At 50.4% G+C, this 22,532-nt stretch overlaps 1 protein-coding gene across 2 annotated transcripts in view; it reads right to left on the bottom strand.

Annotated features, from left to right (window-relative positions):
- Positions 1-22,532, bottom strand: part of PITPNM3 (PITPNM family member 3) — a 104,868-nt gene that overhangs the window by 66,339 nt on the left and 15,997 nt on the right. For both annotated transcript variants that reach the window (XM_020964719.2, XM_020964718.2), the window contains exon 2: positions 18,938-19,033. In XM_020964719.2, coding sequence (XP_020820378.1) covers positions 18,938-19,033 — 96 coding nt within the window. The remainder of the gene's footprint in view (positions 1-18,937; positions 19,034-22,532) is intronic.

The raw sequence follows: 22,532 nt of genomic DNA on the forward strand, positions 1-22,532 counted from the left end.
GCTGGGTGACCAGTGATTTCTCTACACATCTACAACTGCTGGAAAGCCTGAAATTTCACATTTGTAGCATCCTAGACAATAAGTACATGCACAAGTCGTTACTGAGCCCTTGAGGTTGGAGTGCATTGCTAGATTCCCCATAATATTGTGTGCAGGCTCTACCATGGTCAGCTTCTTTCCTCTGCTTGTAGCATGTACCTGGCAAGCAGCAGAAAATTAATAAATGCCTGTTGATTGACTGATTGTCCTGATTTGGGGACAGTCTCTAGTATATATACTGTTCCAATTTCTTCTGAGATTTCTTAGGGATGTCCTTTGTCTCAAGAGACACATCTGGGCATCCTAAAATTTAAGCAAGAGTCATTTCTTGTGGTTTTATTTGTTTACATGTGGGGAGCTCCCCAAATCTAAATTTCTAGATTTGATTGAAACTTGGGTAGTTCTTTTTTAAAAAATTAATTTTTAAGTTGATAAGTACATTTTTTCTCTCATTCCCACCTCCCCTAAACACTGAAGAAAAAAGAGATACAGAAAAACAAAACCCTTGTAATAAAATGTTCAAAATGTGTGTCACCAATGGAACCAATCCATTCCAGAGAACTCCTGATGAAATATGCTCTACACCTTTAGATAGAGAACTGATGGGCTCAGTGTGCAGATTGAAGCATATTTTTTGGACGTGGCTAATGCAGGAATTTGTTTTGCTTGACTATTTGTAATGGGTTTTGTTTTTCTTGCTTTCTCAAGGGGTGGGGGAAAGGGTGATAGGAGGAAGAAAATTCAGAACTAAAAATAAAACTGAAGATTTAAAAAAAATGCTCTAAATCACCATTGATTAGAGAAATGCAAATCAAAACAACTCTGAGGTACCACATCACACCTATCAGACTGGGCAACATGACAAAATAAGAAGATGATAAATGTTGGAGAAGATGTGGAAAAATTGGAACACTAATGCATTGGTGGTGGAGTTGTGAAATGACCCAACCATTTTGGAGAACAATTTGGAACTATGCCCAGAGGGTTATAAAAATGTGCATACCCTTTGACTCAGCAATAGCACTTCTACAGCTATATCCCAAAGAGATCATACAAATGGGAAAAGGACCCACATGTACAAAAATATTTATAGCAGCTCTTTTTGTGGTGGCCAAGAATTGGAAATTGAGGGGATGCCCATCAACTGGGGAATGGCTGAGCAAGTTGTGGTATATGAATGCAATGGAACACTATGGTGCTCTAAGAAATGATGAGCAGGCAGACTTCAGAAAATGCTGGAAAGACTTGTATGGACTGATGCTGAACATTGTATACAATAATAGCCATGTTGTGCGATGACTAATATTGATAAACTTAACCCTTCCCAGCAATACAAGGATCTAACACATCTCCAAAGGCCTCGAGATGGAAAATGCTAACCACATCCAAAAAAAGAACTATAGAGTTTGAATGTAGATCGAAGCATACTATTTGCTCTTTTTTTTCTTCTGTTTCATTTTGTTTCCTCTTTCTGGTGGTTCCTCCTATTGGTTCTAACTCTTACTTACAATATCACTAATGTGAAAATATGTTTAATAGGAATGTATATGTATAGCCGATTTCAGATTGTGCGCTGTCTTGGGGAGGGTGGTGGGGAGGAAGGGGGAGAAAAATTTTAAACTCAAAAGCATATGAAAGTGATTACTGATAAATAAAAATAAATTAATTTTTTTAAAAAAGAAATGATGAGCAGGCAGACTTCAGAAAAACCTGGAAAGAATTGAATGAACTGATGCTGAGTGAAAAGAGCAGAACGAGGAGAACAGTATACACAGTAACAACCATGTTGTGAGACGACTGACTTTGATAGACTTAGCTCTTCTCAGCAATGCCAGGATCTAAGACAATTCCCAAAGACTCATTATGGAAGACGCTGTCCACATCCAGAGAAGGAATTATGGAATCTGAAGGCAGATGGAAGCAGACTATGTGCTCTCTTTTTGGTTTTGTTTTTTCTTTCTCATGTTTTTTTCCTTTTTGTTCTGATTCTTCTCTACAACATGACTAATATGGAAATATGTTTATTATGATTGTACATGTAGAGCCTATATCAGATTGCATGCAGTCTTGGAGAGGGGTGAGGAGAGAGAGAAAAATTAGGAACTCAAAATCTTGCAAAAATGAATGTTGAAAACTATCTTTATATGTAATTGGAAAAAAATAAAATGCTATTAAGTAGGGGAAAATTAATAAGGCCAGGTTGGGGCAGAATTTTGTTGGACGCAGTCCTGAGATGGGAGACATGAGTCATCATCATGATGAAGTCCAGGACTCAGCGGGTAATTAATATCAGCTGATCCCCAAGTTATTCCCTATTCCCTTAGCTATTAAGTAACTGCAATATACCAGGCCTTGCTGTGCAGAGATACACCCACCAAGAATGAAATAAGTCTTGTACTCTATGGGGGAGACAACAAGTGAGAGAAGATGGAGGTGCACCCTTCCCAGAAGAAGCAGGTAAACAGAGGAAGGGGATGGAGAGACGGGGCTGGAGGAAGGGCCCCCTGCAGAAAGGGCTGCTTGGGCAGAGCCTCAGAGAAAGCTAGGGAGTAAGGAGGGAGAACAAGGAGGGGGGCCTGACTCCAGGTCTGGGGAATAGCTGGAGCAAAGACCTCAGACCTCAACGAACAATTTCTCTAAGGCTCAGGAGGAGTTCTATGGCTCCAGTCCAGAAACAACTGGGAGTCGACATCGCCACGACCCTGTAGGGTTTGCAAAGTGTTCTCTAGCCTTTCCCAATCCCTCTCTCCCCTCTTCTCCCTCTCCTACTCTTACCCTCTCCCCTTCTCTTCTCTTCCTCTGTCCTCTCCCCCTTTCCCACTGTCTTCCTCATCCTCTATCCTATGACCTAAGGATATAGTTCTAACTCAGGACCATAAGATCAACAGGTTCCAGACACAGAAGTTTCAACCACCAAGTTTCCAGTTGGGCACCAGCTACTGACTGTCTTGTCCCCTCCCCTTTCCTCAGAGAAAATGGATGAGGACAATGGGCTGAAGGCCAGAGGCAGGAGGGCCCTTCTTCATGGCATCTCTGGTCACAGGGGATCAATTGGGTGGAAATGATCAAGGGCTACCCTCAGAAGGATGGCCAGGGGGATAGAGGAGACCCAAGTGGGCATAGAACAGAGGGCCTGGCACCTGGAAGGCTTCAAGCTGAGGCACCATGGAGAGGGCCTCCTTGGCTAGGTGTGGGTTAGATTGGACGCCTCTGAGAAACACAGCTTCTGTAGACTTGCTGGATACGAGATATGGGGAAGAAGGAAGAGTCAAAGGCATTATGGAAGTCAGGACACAGGTCATCACATCACCAGCATTGCCTTGGCAGATGTGGTCTGTGGTCCCAGACTCTTGTTTGAACCAGGCCTAGAATTTCATTGGCATAAGGAACTCCCAGTGAGAAAACTCCCTCCACCAACACAGTTGGGGTGGCCTGACTGCCTGGCTGCCTGCCCCAGATGGCATGAACGCAAAGCCCTCTGGACGGCATCCAGTCCCAAAATAATCATCAGCCCCAGGCAGGCAGAGCTACCCTTTGAAGGGAGCCATGAAGTATTTATAGCTCTGGAGGCTCAAAAACACAAGGCTGTCCGCTTTGACTCTGAGCTGTTTAAAGCCTTCCCAAAGGCAAGCTGTCTACACACACAAAACCCTCCCACACCAGAGATGCTGGGGCTGGCACCAAGACTGACAGACATGCCCAGACTACCCACCCAACCATCTCTCCCACCTCCCTGGGATGGCTCTGCAAGCCTGGAGATGGGAAGAATGTGAAAGGGTCTGGGAAAGCACCTCCGCCCCAACCATCTCCCCAGTGGCTGCCACACAGGGACCAAACTGCTGCCATTAGTGATGGAAGTAGTGGTTAAGGCCCTGAGCCAAGTAAAAAATTAAAATCCCCATGGGACACAACCAACCACTATTAACACCTTAGTATGGGCCCATTCTCCAGCTATAGACCTTGACTTTTGTCTCTTCTGTCACAGATTCCCTGTGCAACCTTGAACAAGACATTTTCCCACCTCTGGCTTTCTATTTTTCTGTCTGTGAATTTGAGGAGGCTGGAGAAGCCACACTGCACAATGGAAAGAGCCCTTAAATACTCAAGACCTGTACTTACAACCCCACGCTAGCATTTACTCCCTGTGTGCCTGTGGGTCGTGCATCTCACTCAGTCTGTTCACAAAATGAGGGAATTGTTTTGGAGGATTCTTGGTCTTCCATCCATTCATGTGACTCCTGAACCTGGCCAACCTGGCCAGTGACTAGGGATCGTCAGGGAGGGTGGGCCCAGAGAAGCCTCTCAGTATCAGTAGGTGTGCGCATTCTTTGTGAATCCATCAGCAGCTGGAACCACCAGAAGAAGCTAGGCACTGACCCTCCCCCCCTCCACTCCTGCCACAGCAGGAAAAGTGAAAGACGTCCCCTGTATGAGGCGGGTTCTGCCTGATGCCAGGGTCCTCTCTTGGGCCCAGGCTGGCTCTGGCTCCACTGGTTGCTTGCACTGCCTCTGCCCTCTGGCTCCTGAAGAGTTTCGTGCTGCTTGCCTGCCCATCCAGTGCTGACCTTCTGGCTCCCCCACAGCCTCCGCCTTCTGCACCCTCCCTGTTTTGCCTCACCTACACCACCTACCATGCAGGGCTTGTCCAGAGTTAGGGTCAGCCCTTTGCCCTCGCCTACCTCCTGCCACCACAAGCATTCCATCCTCTTCCTTGAACTCACACTGTGTCTCTATTTTCTCTTGGAACCTTCCCCTTTTTCATTTTTATTTCTTCTGGTACTAGGGGCAGGTCCTGGAGCTCCAGGTTCATAAGCAGAAAAGAACTACTATCAGGAGCAGAGCTGTGGGGCATGAGATGCTGGGGGAAGAAGGTGAGAGAGGACAGTAGAAAGCTTTGTAACAGGCTCAGCAAGATTTGTAGAGAGAGGACCTGGGTTCGAATGCTGCCTCTATCCCTTCCTGTGTGACCTTGCAGACTCACCCAACTCCTCAGTTTCTTAATCTATAAAATGAGAGGACTGGACTCCATGACCCACGTTCATTCCAGCTGTACATCTATGGTCTTGAAGTTGTGTCTATTTAACATCTTAAGCCCTTTTGGGTTCACAAAATGTTATGATTCTAGGGTCCAGCTCTGCTAACTTACTGCCCTCTGGCACTCTGCAGGCCCACGCCTTCTCATTCATTCAGCAAGCAAGCACTTAGTGGACCTGAGTGTCAGGCACTGTCTTGAGCAACGAGGAAAGAATGACAGAAAGGCCCTGCTCACACAGTGGGTACACATGACTGGAGGAAAGGACAGGCATACCTAGGAGGAAATACAGTCTCTATACAAAGAGAATGTCAGAGACCCTGAGCAGCCAGGACCCTCAGAGGCCACCTGGCCTGATCTGTCCTTGAACAGGAATGCCCTCCACAATCACTATACAACACAACATGACACACCTGGACAAATGGCCATCCAACTAGGCTAGAAGACCTCTGGAGAAGAAGAGCCCATCCACTCTGCTCTGGGATAGCACTAACTTTCCCAAGGTTTTCCTTGCCTCAGGCCTTGTCTGGTGTCCTGTTCCTGGGGCCCTGGACTCACCCCCTCAAGCTGATCTGATGATCTGGGCAAAACGACGGGGTGGGAGGCAGGGGCAGATGAGGTCACCAGACCTGTGCCACCAGGCCAGGCTTCAGGGCTGCCCCAATGGCATGTACCCCATCCCCTGGTCTCTTGGTAGGGTTTGGAGAAAAGAAGATCCCAGGATGCTGCTTCTGCCCAGGTGGGCACAGATCTTCTTCTGACATGAATGCAAGGCTGATCTCCTCAGAACACACTCCTTCTGCTCCATGTCCTCCTGAGGCTGTGGGGCCCCACACTGGCCCCAACTTCCAAATGGGGTCTAAAGATGGCAAAAGTGGTATAGTAGATAGAGCAGCAGGCCCTGGAGTCAGGAGGACCTGAGTTCAAATCTGGCCTCAGACATGTAATACTTCCTAGCTGTGTGACTCTGGGCAAGTCACTTAACCCCAGTTGCCTCATTTAAAAAAAAATAAAGATGTCAGAGGACAGAGGGACCCTCACCTTTCTCTTCTGGAAGTTCTGCCTCAGGGGACAGACAGTGCAAGCTTGGACAAGCATTCTCAGCTGCCCTATTACATTGTTGGCTCATAGAGTGCTCACAACATAGAGTGTTAAATCCCAGCTATTTCCACATGGTTGCTATTGAGCCATGCTTCTGTTATTGTGTTCTTGGGAAATTTGAACCCAAGTAGGAAAACTTCACATTTTCTCCATTATATTATATCTGGTAAATCTGGACCAATTTGCTTGCCTGACCAGATCTTTTTAACTCTTAGCCCCGTCACTCACTGTTTGTTATCCTGCCTGGCTTTGTGTTGGTAACCTAGTCAGAGTTACTGACAAAATGCGAAGTAAACAAGTCCGGGCCCAGGCCAGAGCCCTGGGCACTCCACTAGAGACTTCCTTTCAAGGTGCCATTTTGCCCACTTTTACATGGAACCATTTTAAGAATTGTAGCATGCTTCTATATGCTATATCATCCCCATTTATACTTAAGGAAAGCAGCAGATGTCCATAGCGGAGATTGAGTTTCACACACAATCCTCTTTTTTCATCCTTCTCTGGACAGGGAAATGTTTGCATGAGTTGATGACTATTAAAGTCAGACATTTCCAAGTTATTACCAAAATGGACTGAGGGGGCGGGGAGATGGGCTGCCCTGCCAGCCTGTGGCTACCCAGCTCCCCTCAAAGCAGAGGCTGGACAGCCGCTTTCTGAGGATGCTCATAAGGAATTCTGTGCCTGTCATGCGGGGTACAGATGCTGCTGAGACCCCTTCCAGCTCTGAGAGCCTGAGATTCTGGGAAATGCTACTTCTCACCCCTTCTCCCCATGGTTGCCATCTACTATTAAAAAATGGGTAACAATGAGAAGCCAACACCTGGAGGCAGTGGTTATCATCAGGGGAAATGTGGTCTTGCCGATAATTCCCAGGCTAGGAGACAGCCAGGCAGGGGTTGCAGACACGGGAGGTGACTGGGGGAGGCTGTCGCCAGCCTTTTCCTGGGCTGGCAAAGCAGCTCCCCTCTCCTCCAGCCAATCAGAGGCCATGTCCCAGCGAATCTGCTACATGGCCTCTCTCCCCTTGCAGGGTCACCCCCTAGTTCAGGCCATCTTGTCTCTCCCCAGGAGTGCTGTGTGACTGCTCCACCTCCCTCCAGGGCGGGAAGGAGGACATGGCAAATGGAGAGGCAGGGCACTATAACTAAGGCTTCCATGTAGAAACACTTCCCAGCAGCACCAGGCCCAAGCTCTGGCCTCTCTGCTGCCAGAGGAGAACCTTGCTCTGCCTCACTTTACTGCCCAAGGCCAGATGAATGGACATGAACATAAGCCCAAAGGGTGAGAAAGAGCTTGGTTTCTGCAGTTGTCCACTGCCATCTCCCTCATGTATATGGATGTCAGGGTTTTGGATGCTCCCAAGAAATCAAGGGAAAGAAATGCCCCAAATTAAACAAAGAAAAGGAGAAGGAGATGTGCAGGTCCCTCTCAAAGTGCTCGGAGAAAGTCCACGTCCCCTAAGGCTCTTTCCTGAGCCTCTTCCCCTTCTCTAGACAGTGTCTCTCTGGGTGATCTCATCAGCCTCTCTGTGCACCTGATTCTCAAAGCCAGGCACCTAATGCTAATCTCACTCCAGAGCTCCAGTCCAAAGGTCTCAATTACTGCTTGACATCATCATTAGGATGTCCCAGAGGCACCTCAAACTCCCGTGTCTAAAGCAGATCTTCTCTTTCCCATCCCCCCAGCCCAAGGGGTCTCTAGCCCAGCCCAACTCTGGCTACAGCTACCTGATTCAGAGCCCCCAGGTCCCAGTCTGGATCCTCAGATTGGCCAGGAAGCTTCATCACCATCCCTGCCACCACCAGGGAATCTTCAACATTCCCACTCCTGGGAGGTGGGGACTAACAGCTTCATTAGCCCCACATTATAGAAGAGGAAACAGAGGCAGGGAGAAATGAAGGGACTTGTCCAGGATCAAAGAACTAGTAAGAGGAGCGCCAAGACACCCTCGGGATCTTCTGATTCAAATGAACTCAAAGTGCATTGTCAGGTGCCAGCTATGCCCCAGGCACTGTCCGATAGTGAGAAGACAAAAAAGGAAACAATCTGGGAGCAATCCAGAGTTCACACTCTCCTGGAGGAACACACCATGAAAAAAGAGAAGCAAACCCAAGCTGACTTCAGTGGAGAGGAGCACAGAGAAATGGGGGTGGGAATACAGGAAGTCTTCACAAGGGAGGCAGCATCTGAACTAAGCCTGGAAAGCAGCTAGGTGCTCTAAAATGAGGAAGCTGAGAGGAAGACCCTTCTGGGAAGGAGAGAAAGTCCAAGCAAAGGCCCCAGGTGAGAGGTGTGTCTAATGGAAGGACTAGCAGGCACACCAGAGTGGATGGAATGGAACAGATGTGCAGGTCAGCTGTCATAGAATTCTGGAAAGTGAGGTCGGAGCTCCATTGGGGAGGCTCTTCTTAATGGCTGGCTGAGTCCCCTGGATTGTATTCCAGAAGCACCAGGGAGACTCAGGGGTTTTGAGTAGGGGGGATGTGGTCTGATCCAAGTTTGTGGTTATTAACTCCACAGCTAATTGGGGAGGGGAGAGTGGAAGCCAGAAGGGAGGTTAGGAGACAGTTGCGGTAGGGCAGCCAAGATAAGGCGAGAAGCCACCTGAACTAAAAGGTGGAGGTGAGAGGCTCGTGGAGGTCAGACTGATCAGACTCAGCAGCTGCCTGCACATGCGCAAAGTGGACCCTGGAGGGAGGAGTCCAGGATGGCTTGGAGGTGACTAGAAGGGTGACGGTCCCAAGGTTCCCTCAACAAGAGTAAGGATTTTTGGAGCCGGGATGAATTTACCAAGGGGAAAGATACCAAGTTCTGTTCAGGACAGACCAGTGTTCTTTTCCTTTTACCCACTTCCAGCGCTGGCCACAGACTGACCTTATATCCTGGCTGTGGGCTTAGCTCCCACCCCAAAGCCACCTCATGAGCTGGATCTTACTAGTGATTAGGGCCCCGCCCATCCCCACTGCTGGACGCTCACAGCTCCGTGCCCATTTATAGATGGAGACGGGGCATTTTCCCCATGCATGTGGATCCAAGACTTCTGTCTGACATAAGGGTTAGTTAGTGATCTCAGGGCTATCCATGGATGCACCTGAGCTGGAATCATCAGAAGGGGGCTCAGCACCACTCCCCCACCCTCAGTCAGTCAACCGACAAACACTTATGTTTGTAGCATCCTCATGCTACTCCAGTGGTAGGCTAGAAAGGAAAAGTACCTAAATTCCGATGATCCTCAGCCCCATATCCTGGTCCCACTAGGGCTGACTCCAGAAAGCCACATGTGACTAAAACTGTCTGAATGTTCCATGTACATGTCCCCTTCTCCACCCCTGGCCCAGGTGCTAAGGGGAGAGGCGAGGACTGCTCCCTCTCTGGCCTTCCCCACTGAGCCACGTTTGGGGGAAGAAGCCTGGGTGTCATCAGGCAGCTCAAAGAGTTTTGTGAATGGATGAATGGAAGGATGGATGGGTGGATGGACACATGGATGGATGGATGAACAAAGCAAACTGAAGACACTGAAACTTCTGGGGAGGGATTGGTTGATTTCGGAGGGAGCTGGGGGCAGAGTACATCACTAGGAAGATGTTGGACAACATTGGAGAGGATCTCTGCCCAATTCAGTTGCTCCTGAAAGGCTCCATTCAGGCCCCTAAGCTGGGGTTCTTTGGCTCACAGGACCCCAGCTCTCCAGAGTTGACAGGGCCCTCAGGGGCATCCAATGTGACTCATCTGGGGAAAGGGGCATCCAGAATACCTGTCTTTTTGTCCCCAGTACGCAGCATAGTGCCTACCACATAGCAGACGGTTAATAAATGGTGGTTTGTTGATTGCTTGGTAACCCACCACCTCCTGGGCAGCCCCTTCAGACTTGGGAGGACTCCCACGATGGGGAAGTTTTCCTGGCATCCAGTCTCAAGCTACCTCCCCTATAATTCACACCAGTTGCACCTGGTTCTGCCCCTAGGGAGTGGGAAGAACAAATGTGATGCTTCCTCCACCGTGAAAATCATTCAAATATTAAGACATTTCTCTTCCCACCTTCCCTTACCTCCACCCCCCACTCCTGGACTCCAGGCTCTTTCCCATTCTGGTTGTCTCCTCCAGGCACTCATTTGTCAGTGTCCTTTCTACACTGTGGTGCCCAGGAGAAGGGGACTGTCTCACGCCTGAACACCACGTGGTTCTCCAGGTGTAGCCAAAAAAGTTACCACTGCCCACTGTGGGTTCATCCTCAGGCAGTGATTCACTCAATCCCCCAGAGAGTTTCCATGGGAGCTGCCTCAAGTCATGTGGCTGCCATCGTGTACTTGTGAAGCTGGCATTTGACCCTATTAAATAACATCTCATTAGACCAAGCACAATGTTCTGACCTGTAGGGATCTTTTAAAGCCCTGACTCCCTGGCCCAGTGTGTGAGCTCTTCCTTCTGGCTTCCTGTCATCAGCAAACATGAGAAGCAGAGCATTAATGCCCTGAACCAAGTTATTGATAAAAATGTTAACCAGGCCAGACCTAGGCACAAATCTCTGGGGCATTCCACTGGAGACCTGACCAAACTGACATTGAACCATTAATGATTACCATATGGGTTTGGCCACTCAACCAGTTCCTGGCACAACCAATTTTATCCCCACCTTGGCACATTTCTCCATCACTTCCATAACATTGGCCTGTCAGAGGTTTTCAAGGACTTTGCTAAAAATCTGTGGAAATTCCATCTAGCTGTAGTAATTTCCTGAGGTACTACTCTAGCAATCCAGTCAAATGAAGATATAACATTGACTTGGCACAATCTGTCCTTGGTGAGCCATTCTGGTACCCTTGGTAACCTCTCTTTTTCCAGATGTTCATAAGCTGTTCCTCTAATAATGCACCCTAGAACTTTCCCAGAAATCAAACTCAAGCTGACTGGCTGATGGTTCACAGATTTCATTCTCCTCCCTTTTTCTAAAATTGAAACAACTTTTGTCTACCACCCACCTGTGCTGTGGCTTCTCTCCTGGGCACCACAGGCTTTCAAAGGTGACCACCGATGGGGGCTCAGCCGTCAAGGTTGTGAGTTTTTTCAAAGTGGCTGAGTGCTCTCCTCCCATCCCCTTACTTAGCTTCAGCTGTAACCATGCAGTGGTCATTCTTACTCAGTTCTCTCCAGCCCAAGGACAAGATCCTTTGGCAGATGGGATACCAGATCCCCATCACGGTCCCCAAGGTAACTTTTGGCTGTGTTTCGGAGACCCTGGAAATGTTACCTTCCACCTTCTATGTGGGAGCAACAACTAGGTAGAACCACTACTCGGCACATACCATAGTAACAACATGAGTTCTGTAAGCTCTCACAAAACAGAATAAATCAGCCATTCCCATCACACCCAGGCCTGAGTCATCCCCAGCAGCTTCCTAAGGAAGCTTCCTTCCAACCAGCCCTGTGGGAAGGTAGCAACTACCACAGGCTGGAAAGTAGAAAACAAATTCATGTTGGCTTCCAGCTTGGTCCTCTCTTAGGTGAGCACTGAGGCAAATAACCCAATGTCTCCCAGCACCCATCAGCTTCCAGAGATGCACAACCCTGCCTGCACTGTCTACCTCATGCTCCATAAAGCCAGTGAGAACATGTTTATGAAGTCTATTGGAAACTGGAAAGCTCCATCCATCAGGGGCCCTACAAATGACATAGTGCCTTAGAGACCTAAATGGAAGCCTTGGTCCAGGGCCCCAGAAGCCCAAAGCACCCACATTGCCTTTCAAGGGAGCATTTCTACTTGTTTGGCATGGATCTCCTCCCCAGGCATCTCTCTGCTGGGCAGCTCCAAATGCTCATGAGCCCACAGACCATGGAGTCCTGTGTACACCAGGCCAGAGCTTCTGGGGTCTCAGACCACCCGAGCTCTACCTCATCCTGGGCTCCCCCTTGGCCCTGTGCTGTCCAACATTTTTATCAATGACTCGGATAATGCTACAGATGGAATGACTGTCATCTATGTAGACAACAGAGATCTGGGAGGCAGGCATAGTAAGCAGGTTGGCTGAGTCAGGATCCAGAAATATGCTGATAGACTAGAATGCAGGCCTGAATCAAATGAATGAACTTTATTGAGAATAAATGCCAAGTCTTACATCTGAGCCCAAGGCAAGAAAAGACGCAGGGGTCACAGTAGCTTCTGAAGGCTCATGAAGGGCTGTTCTGTGGAGAAGAGACCTGCTTGGCCCAATTGGGTAGAACCTTGAGCAGGGGTGGGGAAGGGCTGCAAAGAGGCAGACTTTGCTGCCTGTTGATTAGAACTGCCCCACAGAGGGATGGGTGGGAGCCTTGCAAGAGCTCACTGGAGGGGCTCAAGGAAAGACCTAAAGACCAGATGACTGGGATTGGGAGGCATGCTACTGAGAGAAGAATTCTTTACCAGGCATGATATTTATTTATTTATCTCATAAATATAATAATATTTCTCATATATAATCATAAGATTATCTCACATTTATCAGCAGGGCCTCTTTATCAGGCATGGATTGGACCAGAATACCACTGAGGTTCCTTCCAGACGAAAATCTGTTACTCTGTCTCCAAAAATTTAATGTCACGAATACAAGCTGGTGATGGTGTTACCTAATAACAGTCTGTGGAAAAAGGTGCTGGTGGATTAAAAGTCTAATACAATCAACCTTGTGATCTGGAAACCAAAAAGCAAGGAGATTGTTGACTGCATTGGTGTGAGTCTAGTGTCCAGAAAGAGGGAGGTGGCCATCCTGGTCTGCCCTCTCCGGAGCACTGGGCTCAGTTCTGGGTGCCGCATTTTGGGAGCATGCCAGAGGGGTGCTCTGCAAGGGTCCATGGTAGAAACCTGGGGTGTTGAGCCTGGTGAAGGACAGGCTGGCTGTCTTCAAATATTTCGAGTGCTGTCATAAGAAAGAGCTGCATCTTGATCTGCTTGGCCCAGTGGTAGGAACTATGCAAAGTCACATTCCAGCTCAAAATCTCAAAGGGTTTTCTAGCAGTTGGAATTGGCCACACCAGCCCTGGCTGCCCTGGGAGATAGGGAGCACATGACTGCTACTACAGAGGTACAGCGGGCGAAGGTCCTCCTTCTCTCCTTTCCCTGCACGGGCCGCATCCTCTCACCCAGGAGAGGAGTCTCCACTGCCTCTCCAGATTTTGTTTTCCCTTTTTCTCTTAGAAGCGCCCTTTCTGTCCTTCAAGAAGCATCCATTCTTCTTGCTGATGACCTGAAGAACGTACAGTGGCCTTCCAGTAGCCTCTCCTCCAAGGGAGAGACTGACCTGCTCTGTAGAGCCCTTTCTTTCCAGCCCCACCCCCACCTCACCTTCCTAGAAGCCCAATCCCCAGGCCTCGGTCATCCTGGGAGGCGATGGCCATGGCGGTGCCTGGAGCTGGGGCTCCTGAGGAGCATTTCTTTGTTTCAGCCCCTTGCCTCTTGTGGGTTATTTGTAAGTTTTGATCAAAGCCCTGGTGTGAACTGGAGCTCTCCCAGTAGTTGTCTGCCAGAGGGCTTCAAGCAGGAATGTCACTATAATCCTTTCACACGTCCTCAGCATCTTCCCTCCTTCCCCATCAAGCCTCAGGCACCTCCCCTCAGTTTTCCACCAATGGGAAACTTCACAGTTTAACAAAGCTGTTCCTGGGGCAGCTAGGTGGTGCAGTGGATAGAGTACCAGCCCTGAAGTCAGGAGGACCTGGGTTCATATCCAGCCTCAGACCAAACACTTGACATTTACCAGCTGTGTGACCCTGGGCAAGTCACTTAACCCCAATTGCCAAAAAACAAAACAAAACAAAACAAAAAAAACAAAGCTGCTCATTCTGTTTGTGGACAGACTTTTACCAATTTATCAAGTCCCTTCTAATTCCCACCCACTCTTCTGGATTCAGCCACACAGAGGGCAGGGAGATGTCACTGTTTGTCCATTTGGTTTGAGGCCAACTTGAAAGAAGATCAAAAGACATTTGCCCAAGTAGATCAGTAGGCAGGGCCAAGGCTCAAACCCATGTCCTCTTGGCTTGAAATGCTGTGCTCTTCTCTCAAGTCTTAATTTTACAGGTGGAGAAACTGAGGCTGAAAAGTGAAGTGATTGTCCCAGAGTCATATAGATAAAAAGTATAGGAAGCAGGAAGGAAAGGGAACAATAATTTATTAAGCACCTACTCTGTGCCAGGCACTGTGCTGACTATGCCAAGAGCTTTACAGATATGGCCTTATTTGATCCCTGGGTGGCAGGTGCTACTATTTACTCCATCTTACAGTCAAGGAAACTGAGTCAGGCTGAGATGAAATGACTTCAGGGCTGTTACACTGAGGAAGGGTTCAGTTTGCTCCAGTGGGCAGAACTGGGTACCATCAGTGAGAAAGGTTCTCTTTGCGTCTTTCCTCCGCACCCCCATTGGTCCTAGCATGTAAGCGTGCATCTCTCGCCTATGGCCCCACTCCTTCTCCTGGCAAGTTTCCAAAACAAAAGCCCGCTTCCCCATACCTGCTGTTTGTCAGCCAAGCCAGGGGCTGCCTTTGCTTGGTGGCGCCCACTTCAGGGCTCACCATGGTGTCTGGCATGTAGGAGGCTCTCAGCCAAGAGGCTTTTTTTCATCCATCCATTTATTCGTTCATATTACTGACTCTGAGATTTTGTGACCATCTTTGTACTCTGATGAGGAGTCTATCAAGGAAGGGCCTTAAAAAGGGAAGAAGATGGAGGCTTTTCACAAAAGGATAGAAGGTAGGGCAGCTAGGTGGCACAGTGGATAGAGCATGGCCTTGGATTCAGGAGGACCTGAGTTCAAATCCAGCCTCAGACACATAACACTAGCTGTGTGACCCTGGGCAAGTCACTTAACCTCATTGCCTAGCCAAAAAAAAAAAAGACAGAAGGCACCTGGCAGTGATAATCTCCATCAAGGCAGTGGGGGAGAGGGAGCAGGAACAGCTGGACGTAGGCTCAGCCACACACTGAAATGGGGCAGTCAGAGGCTCAGCTTCACAGTGCATGGAATGGGAAGAGGGGTCCTCAGTGACAGGAACCTGGGCCAGGAGAACTGCAAGAATCAGTCTTCAGAGGATGCAAAGCCAACCCCAGGAGAGCTCCTCAGGAAGAAAACCCCTACCCTGATGTTTGTGCCCTGGGACAAAGCTCTGATGGCCCACTGCTAGTTACGCTCTGAAGACCTGAGGGAAAGCTTAGCCCGCACTCAGCCTAATCTAGCAGATGGGTCTTAGAGCCTTGAAGGCTAACGTTTCTCTTTGGCTGTATCAAAATGTAAATGAAACTTTGCTCAGCGCACTTCGGTGGTAGAGGAAGTGCAGTCTCAATCGTGTTTTGGAAGCCATTGCTATAACTCTCAGGCACGGTTATCACGTCTGACTTTGTGTAACTGCATGAGCTCTGGTGCGGATGCTACAGCGACCCCTGCATACCACAGGAGCCTGAGAAATGCAGGTCCCCACATTTGTCATTTCGTGCTCCCTGCCCTAGGGTCCTACACCCAGGCCCCTCGCCATGTCCTCTACAAAGCATCACACAATCCCTCAGACTAACTTTGTTCTTGGATTGGCTGTGTGGGCCAGAGAATGTCAGGAGACTAGAAGTCATGAGACTCAGATTCTAGACATCCTGTGTGACCTTAGACAAGTCACTTAACTTTATCTATAAAAAGAGACGTTCAGACATCCTCCAAAGCCCCTTGTTGCTCTCCATTTCTGATTAGGCAATAATTTCTGTGACCCCTCTGGGCCTCACCTTCCCCACATGCCTGCCTCCCTGCTCAATGCAGTCCTCCTGCCAGGTGAAAGAAGGGCTGGACATGTCCTCATCTTCGCCTGGGTTCCTGGGGCCCATGGGCTCACTCTCTCCTGCCCCCAGAAGGCAGGACATTCTCCACAAGATGAGGGACCACATCTTCTTCATCCTTGTAGCTCTAACATTTGGGAACTCAGGCCCATGGGGTCAAACTCTGCAAAAGGCAGCTCAGTCTTCAGCACAAACAAACCCAACCATCTGTTTCCTGGTCAGAGAACGAAGCCATAAACCAGGTGAAAACCATGAATGGGCAGCCCTAAGAAGAACCACCTCCAAAGACCACTTGGAAATGGTGACCAAACTTCCTAATAATCAGAGAAGCCATTAAGAGCCCAACATAGAGGCTGACATCTGCTGACCCAGTAGAGAAAGGCAACTGATGGTGCCGTGGATAGAGCACCGGCCCTGAAGTCAGGAGGACCTGAGTTCAAATGTGGCCTCAGACCAAACACTTGACACTTACTAGCTGTGTGACCCTGGGCAAGTCACTTAACCCCAATTGCCTTTAAAAAAAAAAAGATCCAAGTCAGCCCTGATGGAGAAACGGGTGCGCCATGATGCCCTGGTGGAGCCATGGACCAAGCCAGTCTTCATCAGACTATGACCAGTTATCCTACAATAGGAGCCGCAGAGCTGGTCATCCCCTTTCCCGCAGGGATCTCACTCCAGGACCACATCTGAGGGTATCACGGAGAAAAAAGACCAGTCTCAATAGAAATACAGACAGTATTTTTAGAGGCAGCTAGGTGGTGCCATAGTGCATAGAGCACCAGGCCTAGAGTGAGGAAGACCCAAGTTCAAATTTGACCTCACACACTTACTAGCTGTGTGACCCTGGGTAAGTCACTTATCCCTGTTCGCCTCCTATCCTCATCTGTAAAATGAGCTGGAAAAGGAAATGGCAGACCACTCCTGTGTCTCTGCCAGGAAAACCTCAGACAGGCTCAAGAAGAGACAGAGACATGACTAATATAGCAGCAGCAACAGCAACATCTTTGCCCGTGACAAAAAAAAAAAAAGAAACGATTCAGTTTTATCCAAGAAGGGAACTGTGGCTGATATGACTCTGGCATATCTTTCCCCCTTCCCCAGCATCTGCAGCAGCACTTAGGAGTCCCGGAATCGAATCTCCCCCCAACAGAATATAAACTCCCTGAGGATGTCCCTGCGGACATCTTTGCATCCAAAGAGTCTAGCCAACACCTGGCACACATCTAGTGGTTAACCAAGACCTTTTCATTCATTTCTCCACAAGAACCAATGAGTATGAAGGCTCCCAGTTCAGCTGGGAAGACACAGAAAGGGTATGGAGTGAAGAGAGGCAGATCAGGAAAAGTCTCCGCGCTCTCAGACCCGACGGGAGAGATTGAGACAAGAACTTGGGACAGCACCCGGAGGAAATGGCAGCGTCTGGTTAAAGGCAGGACTGGCCTTTCTCTGAACAGACTGCAAATGATGGGTGTTTATGGGCTCATAGATGGTAGTTTTTATTTGAGGTTCTGCTTTTGCTGATTAAGTTGACAATAAACGATTTTCCAAAAAGAAAGCTCTTTCCCCCATAACACCAAGGTCTTTGTTTCAAGGTAAATCAGGCCATTGGGGTGTGCTAGGGACGGTCTGGCCTTGAGGCCATGGGGCAGGCACCATTTCCAAGACTCACTGGGGGTCACAGAGGCTTGGCCTGTTCACCAAGCCTCCTGCCCCATGGGCTGCTTCTGCCGTGGCGTCCCTCCATTCTGTCCATGCTGGGTGCCCCAAGGTGCTCCCAGGTGTGTGTGGGGGCATGCCTAAAGCATGGGAAGCCAAACTAGAGTGCTGCCTGCTCCACCCCACCCCCCCACAGCTGTAGCTCCTTCTCTGCTCAGAACTCATCTGCATCCTGCATGCACATCCAGATATGTCCACAAAGGACCAAAAAGATATCGATCCAACTTTTTTGGTTTTGTTTTGGTTTGATTTGGGGCGTTTTTTGACAAACGTTATAAAGCTGCCTCCTGGCTTCAGTGATCCCAGCAGAGTGCCCTGCAGCCCTCTCAGTCTCAGGGTAGGGGAGCATCTCCCGCCTCAGCGCCTCCGTAGTTAATGAAGTGCTGGCCACTGGTGTAACTCCAACAGCGCTAAGCTTTAACGAGTTGCAAACATTTTAAATAAAAAGTCTCTTAAGCATCAAAATATTGAAGCTCGTACTGTCACAATGTGTGCTTGTTGCTATGGAGAAAGCCTGCTCCCAAGCTCAAACCCAGTTCTCCAGTAAGGCATGGCCCCAGCTGAGGCACGTCACAGGGCATAGCCCAGAGAGTCCATCCATCCCTCCATCCCTCCTGTCCCTCCATCCATCACTCCATCTGTCTCTCCTTCTATCCCTCTGTCTGTTCCTCCTTAGGCACTTCCATCCATCTGTCCTTCCGTAACTCGATCCCCTGCTCTTGCCATCTGGCCTGGGCACACACAGGACAGAGGGTGGAGGAAAGGTGACTGAACTCAGCCTGGAACAGAACATCCCAAGAGTGTGCCCCCCAGGGTGCAGGCCCTGGCATCCCTGACCCTCTCGTCAGGCTTTAACGACAATAAGAGTTAGCAGGGTTGGAGTCCTTTAAGACTGGCAAAGCATTCTATTTCATATTTATCTCATGGAATCCTCATGACAATCTTTGCAGAGAGGTAATATTATTGTCCCCTCTTTACAAAAGAGGAAACTGAGGCTGAGGGACAGTCTGCAGGGTCACACAGCCAGTAGGTGTCTGAGGCAGGATTCAAACTCAGGTCTTCCTGACACCACAGTGAGCAGGTGCCTCCCCAGCTCCGGGCCAACTAGAGGAGCTCGCCAAGCCTGGGACCAGCTCCCAGACATCACTGGACCCCCAAAACTAACAGGATCTGTGGGCTTGTGGAGGCAAGTGTGTGCCAGAGGGCTGGACCCCAACATGGAGGTGAGCCTGAGGCTCGGACCCCTCCCCCTATCACTCACCTCTGGCATCAAAGAATTCATCATCTGAACTCTCCACGGTGGAACTCATGATGTCACGTACATGCCACTGGGCCCCACCACAGGGAAGGGAGCCAGCTAGAAGGGAGAGAGGGGCGTCAGGCAGGACCTCTCCAAGGTGGCTTCCTGGAGGACATCACCCCCCAAGCCCATTCTATCATCCTTTGGCTGAGTCAGGAGGGCACGACCAGAAATGATAACACTGGTGCTCCTCCCCCCTCCCCACCTCCCCTTCTCTCTCCTCCTCCCCCATTCCCTCCTCTTCCCCTCTCCCTCCCCCTCCTCTCCTTCCCCATTCCCTCTTCTTCCCCCTTCTCCCTCCTTCCCACTCCCTCCTCCTCCTCTTTTTCCCCCTCTTCCTCCCCTCCCCCCATTACTTTTCCTCCACATTCACTCACACAAACTGAGGACTGCTCATGGCACATGACCATGTGCTAAGGTCAGCCCCATGTGACAGATAGAAATTGAGACCCAGGGAGATGAAGAGACTTGTTCAAAGTCACAAAGGCCAGAATTTGAACTCAGAACCTCCTCCCTCTCCACTTCAGGACCACAGAGCTAAAGCTGGAGGGGGCGCTAGAGGGTACTTGGAAGCTCAGCATGGTTCCCACAGCTAGCAAATGGCAGGGGCTCATTCCACTGCCCCACACTGCCTCCCAGAGGCCAGAGACCCAGCAGGAGGACAGCTGCAGAGTCTGCAGGAGAAATCCAATACTTCAGTTTCCTCATCTGTGGAATGGGATCGTGGTAACCTAACCTCACAGGGGTGTGGAGATGACAGATGTCACATGTGCAGCCAACCTCAAAGGCTACACCTGAACTCTCCTCATCCCTGAGAAGCAGCAGTGTTGCTCAGTGGTTAGAGAGCCAGCTAACCCAGGTTCACATGCCACCTCACAGGCATCCCAACTGCACCCCAGGCCACTCACTGGGACTGCCTTAGAGGAAGGTGCACCTTATGTGGGAGGGAAGGAGGAGAGAAGAGAAGGGACTGATATCAGTCTGAGCCCAGAGCATAAACCACCTCTGGTCTTACATGGGGGCTCAGGTCTCTAGGACTGGAACTGGCCTCTGTCCTGGCCATGGGACACACCCCCTCCCATGAGACCCCTGCCCCAAGAGCATCCCAGGCAGCCTCTGCCTGGTGACCCCCGCGGGACACAGCTGGAGCCCCCCTCCCTCACCTTAGCCCCATGGCCTGGGGCATCCACACTGCCACCCTCAGCATCAGCACCCCACTAGCCATCATTTGGAGGAGGTGGCAATCACAAGAGGATCAGCCACCAGCCCTACCCCAGGCCCCTTTGCCCCTCACCTCCCCAAGGCGCTGTGGGGCACAGAATCCCACCAGGACTGAACACCAGGCAGGTGGGCAGGCCCACCCCCCGGGGCATCTGTGCAGCCCCTTTCTAGGCCCTGGGTGAGTAATGCCCTGTAATTACGGAGCTATTTTTAAAGTTGTGACAAATGAGGGTGAAGAGATTTCCAGGCAGCTGGTGTACCCCAGCACAATAGGATGCCGCCAGTCCGTCCTTCCGGCTGTCGCTCCCCTCCCTCCCCCTGGCCTCCAGAGGCCCCTCAGAAGTAACGCAGAGCTCCCAGCCCACAAGGGGCCGCCTGCCATCCACCTGGCCTTCACCCTGCCAGGTATGCCCACAAGTGGGCTGGCCGCAGGGGACACAAAGACCTGATGAGCTCCATTAGAGAGCATTCTCACAGAAGCCAACCCCCTGAGGCAGGCTGGCTCCATCTTTTCCTCAGTTTCCCCAGTAACATTCCACTGTGTTACCATCCATTGGTGATGGATTGATTGACTAATTGGCTGGCATACACTGGTCCCTGCAAGCTTAATGAGTCAGTCTAGAGGCTTGGGTCATCGGGAGCAATCCCAGGATTCCTCAGCCCCCACCCCACGGGCAGACTAATCTCTCAGCTGCCTTGTCCCAGGGTTGTGCCCCCGCCCATCTTTCTATATAGGCCTCACCTGAGTCACTGATGACAGCGGTGCCCCCCAGAGCCAAGGACAGATGCTGGGCCACTTCGCTCCAGACCTCCCCCAGCTGGTACCCCATTAGCCTTCCTTCCCCTGCTGGGCTCTCCGCCCAGGATTTAGATGGCCCAAATCTGCCTGTCCATCTCGCCCAACAGACCAGCATGTAGCCCGGGTCTCTCCTGCATGTCCACTGGGGGAGGATCCGGGCTTGGCATCCCACGTCCACGGCATTCCTCTGGCCTGTGGCACCTCCTGGAGATGCCCACTTCCTCTCCCACTTCTAATTATGACTCCTTGCCAACGCTCTCTCCATCCTCACCCTCCCCTCCTGGAGGTGCTCTTGGGGAGACCTCTCCCATCTTCCAGAATGTCAGGGCAGGGACCACTTCTTGCACGTCTGTGTTTCCACTGCCCAGCACAGGGCCTGGCACATAGTAGGAACTTGGGAGTTTGTGTGGAATGGAAGTGGAAGCCTCTGACAAGCTGGAGAGGCCCCGAGAAGCCCAGGAAGGCTGGTGCAGGCTCTCTGGTCCGTGAGACATGGGGAAACACGAGGGAAGACTCATAAGATGTGACTGCTGTTTTCTAAATAAGTGAAGGGCTGTTGGGGGAGGGAAGGGGGGTGCTTAGCCTGCCTTGCTCTGCTCCGTCCCAGAGGGCAGAACAAGGGGCAGGGGCAGAGAGGGCAGCAGAGGGGCAACCGAGGTGGGGGAAGGAAAGCCCCACTAACCCCCCCAAAACCTCGGAGCATAGAATGGGTGGCCTGGGTGGGGGTGGGAAGGGCGGAGTGGCCCAGCGAGGCCTGGGCAGGGGCACAGGGATGGCCTGGGCTGTTGCTACATTTATCACTAAGAACCTGTGATCTCATCCACCCTGATGGAAAGCAGTTCCTGTGATGAGAGCCCACTGAAACTCCGGCTCTGCTATGCTGCAGTTTCTCAGTCCTGAGATCCCTGGCCATAATGCCCTGGCCAAGGCTTGAGTGGAGGGGTCACTCTCCAGAGCCACTTCAAGCCGAGAAGAGAAGACCAGGCCTTGATGCAGTCATGGTCAGGAAGAGCAATGATCCGGCACACTGAGGAGGCTGGGGACAGCCACATGCCATCCTCAGGCTGCCCTGTGGAGGACTGGCAGCACTGGCTTCCAAGGAGAGACCCCTCTTGGCTCCTGGAGCTCGAAGGGCCTTTCTGACACCTACCCCTCTATCTGTTCTTGCTGAAACCCTCCCCACCTTGATGGTCCAGGTCCAGCGATGCTTCAGCCAGAAGGGACCCTGGAGCTCCTCTATCTGTCTTTCTATCTCTGTCTCTCTCATAAGGAGCCACATTCTGGCAGTTATCTGGGCATGGATATGTCTAGTAAATGAGAAACTCCCAGAGGCCCCAGTTCCCCATCTCCCTAGCCCAGCAGCTTCACCCAGAGAGTTCAATCAGTGTTCCAGGCATGAACCAATGAGACGATTTCCATAGGGCCAACCATGGTCCAGAGAGCCCCATCTGTCCTATGGGGCGGAGAAGTCCAAAGAAAGTAGTCCTGTTTCTCTGCCTGCCAAACACCAAGCTGGCTCACACCTGGCATGCCTAG

This window comes from Phascolarctos cinereus, unplaced genomic scaffold, assembly GCF_003287225.1.
Source record: "Phascolarctos cinereus isolate Bilbo 61053 unplaced genomic scaffold, phaCin_HiC Scaffold_7;HRSCAF=346, whole genome shotgun sequence".
Taxonomy (NCBI): Eukaryota; Metazoa; Chordata; class Mammalia; order Diprotodontia; family Phascolarctidae; genus Phascolarctos; species Phascolarctos cinereus.